Consider the following 2,383-nt stretch of genomic DNA (forward strand, 5'->3'; position numbering starts at 1 on the left):
TTTTTAAACTATTTATGTCATAGATATTATTTTACTAATGCTCAGTGAAATAGTAAACATGCTTCCAAAAATAGTATAGTCTGACCATGTGCATAATATTCACATCTGCTGCCTCTTTCTTGAAGAGTTGCTTTTGATGCATTAGCTTTCACTTTGGGCAGCAATCTCATTCATATTTGGCTTAGATTTCTATTTAAATTTATGCATTTCTATTCAGGAGAGTTTCAATTTAATGTATAATTCTACAAAGAAAGTAACCTACTTAATACCTTTGGTTGATCATCTTTCTTTCTTTGCAGGTTACATCTGAGGGCTTACTGAGTAAAATGGACGGAGGCAATCAGTCTGTGGTGTCAGAATTTATACTCTGGGGACTTACCAACTCAAAAAATATTCAGGTCTTACCATTTGTGATATTTTTGACACTTTATCTGCTCATCATGTGTGGAAATACTGTCATCTTGACCTTAATCACCACTGATCCCCATCTCCATTCTCCCATGTACTTCTTGTTGGCCAATCTGTCTTTTATTGATATGTGGCTTTCCTCAAACACTACTCCTAAGATGATCACAGACTTTCTTAGGGAAAACAAGACCATTTCCTTTGCAGGATGCATTTCCCAGATCTTTTTTGCTCATTGTGTTGCTGGAGCAGAGATGGTGCTGTTGGTGGTAATGGCTTATGACCGCTATGTGGCCATCTGCAAACCACTCCACTACTTCACCATCATGAACCTGAAAAGATGCACTGGGTTGGTGTTGATTTGTTGGACCACCGGCTTTATCCACGGTATAAGCTACATAGCGGTGATTGTACAGCTGCCGTTTTGTGGTCCTAAGGAAATAGACAGTTTCTTCTGTGACATGCCGCTAGTAATCAAGCTTGCCTGCATGGATTACCATGATTTAAATACTTTAATGAATGCTGAATGTGGGGTTGTGATTATAACCTGCTTCACTCTGTTGCTGATATCCTACATGTATATCCTTATCACTGTTCATCAGAGCTCTAAAGCTGGTGCATCTAAAGCCCTGTCCACGTGCACTGCCCACATCACAGTGGTGATGATCTTTTTTGTGCCCTGTCTCTTCATCTATGTGTGGCCACTCAGTATCACATGGCTGGATAAATTTCTCGCTATGTTTTACTCTGTTTTTACACCTCTCCTAAATCCAGCTATTTATACTCTGAGAAATAAAGAGATGAAAAATGCTATGATAAGGTTCATAGGCAAATTTCTGGGTCCCAAAGAAAATTTCTAGTATCTAGAAATGTGTACTGACTTCTTTACATAACAATACTCAATGCATTAAGAGGCTGTTTAGCAACTATAGTTTCTATTTAAAATCTGTACCAAGCTTTTAATAGACATAACATTTAGTATTTTAAAGACAATATATTTACAGATCAACCATCAGAACACCATTAGTATGTCACCTTAAAATCTAAATATTAATTATTTTTCCACACAGGAATGCCATCAAACTATTTTTCTGTGTTTTAAAAAAGTTGTACTTAACATTTTGACCAATCTCATGTTATCTTTATGAAAAAATTATTAGTAAATTTAACCTGAGTATAATTCTGTATACCACCATATATGCCCCAAATTGTTTCCTTCCTTTGCCAAATGGCCAACATCATTATTTTTGCCATATCGTAGCTATCTCCCAAGTTACTAATAGGGTGGGCAGAAAAATTAAGAAATGATAAATCAAAGTGAGAAACTTCACAAGGAACAGCAATGAACTTACTGTATGTTTGAAATAATCAAATGAATAAAGCATTGTAATAAAAATGTACGAATAAAGTGTAAGTATATTTCAAATTTATTTCTTTTAACAATGGCCCACAGTAATACTGGAAGATGAATACTTAGCTAGTTGTCTAGTTCACAAACAAAGGGAAACATTGCAATAGAGTCTTTCTTTTAAAGTGGACACTGATGAACTGTATGCATTTATACACCTATCACTTGATTTGGCTGTAATATATATAACTTTTTTTTAATTTTTCATCAATTACACTTTATTCATTCTGCATCCCCCCATAAGCCCCTCCCTTCTCCCCTCCCAATCCCACCCTCCCTCCTCCCTCTGCTTGCATGCCACTCCCCAAGTCCACTAATAGGGGAGGTTCTCCTCTCCTTTCTGATCTTAGTCTGTCAGTTCACATCAAAAGTGGCTGTATTGTCCTCTACTATGGCCTGGTAAGGCTGCTCCCCCCCAGAGGGAGGTGATCAAAGAGCAGGCCAATCAGCTTAATAAACTATTTTTAGTGAGTACAAAATGCACCATTTTTCTCCTAATATTTTTTATTCATTTTACACTCTTGTTATAGCCCCATCCTTTCTACCCTCCCAGCCCTACCCTTTCTCCTT

At 36.9% G+C, this 2,383-nt stretch overlaps 1 protein-coding gene across 1 annotated transcript; it reads left to right on the top strand.

The window, feature by feature from the left end:
* The first annotated feature begins 326 nt into the window (after positions 1-326).
* On the top strand, positions 327-1,265 carry LOC110563969 (olfactory receptor 4K14-like). The gene has a single exon (XM_021661228.2). The coding sequence runs from the start codon at positions 327-329 to the stop codon at positions 1,263-1,265; it is 939 nt and encodes a 312-aa protein (XP_021516903.1).
* The last annotated feature ends 1,118 nt before the right edge of the window (positions 1,266-2,383 follow it).

The sequence above is a fragment of the Meriones unguiculatus genome, chromosome 18, assembly GCF_030254825.1.
Source record: "Meriones unguiculatus strain TT.TT164.6M chromosome 18, Bangor_MerUng_6.1, whole genome shotgun sequence".
Lineage (NCBI taxonomy): Eukaryota > Metazoa > Chordata > Mammalia > Rodentia > Muridae > Meriones > Meriones unguiculatus.

What these genes read in the sequence shown, in the direction of transcription:
- LOC110563969 (XM_021661228.2), top strand. Translation starts at nt 327, where the DNA reads ATGGACGGAGGCAATCAGTCTGTGGTGTCAGAATTTATACTCTGGGGA.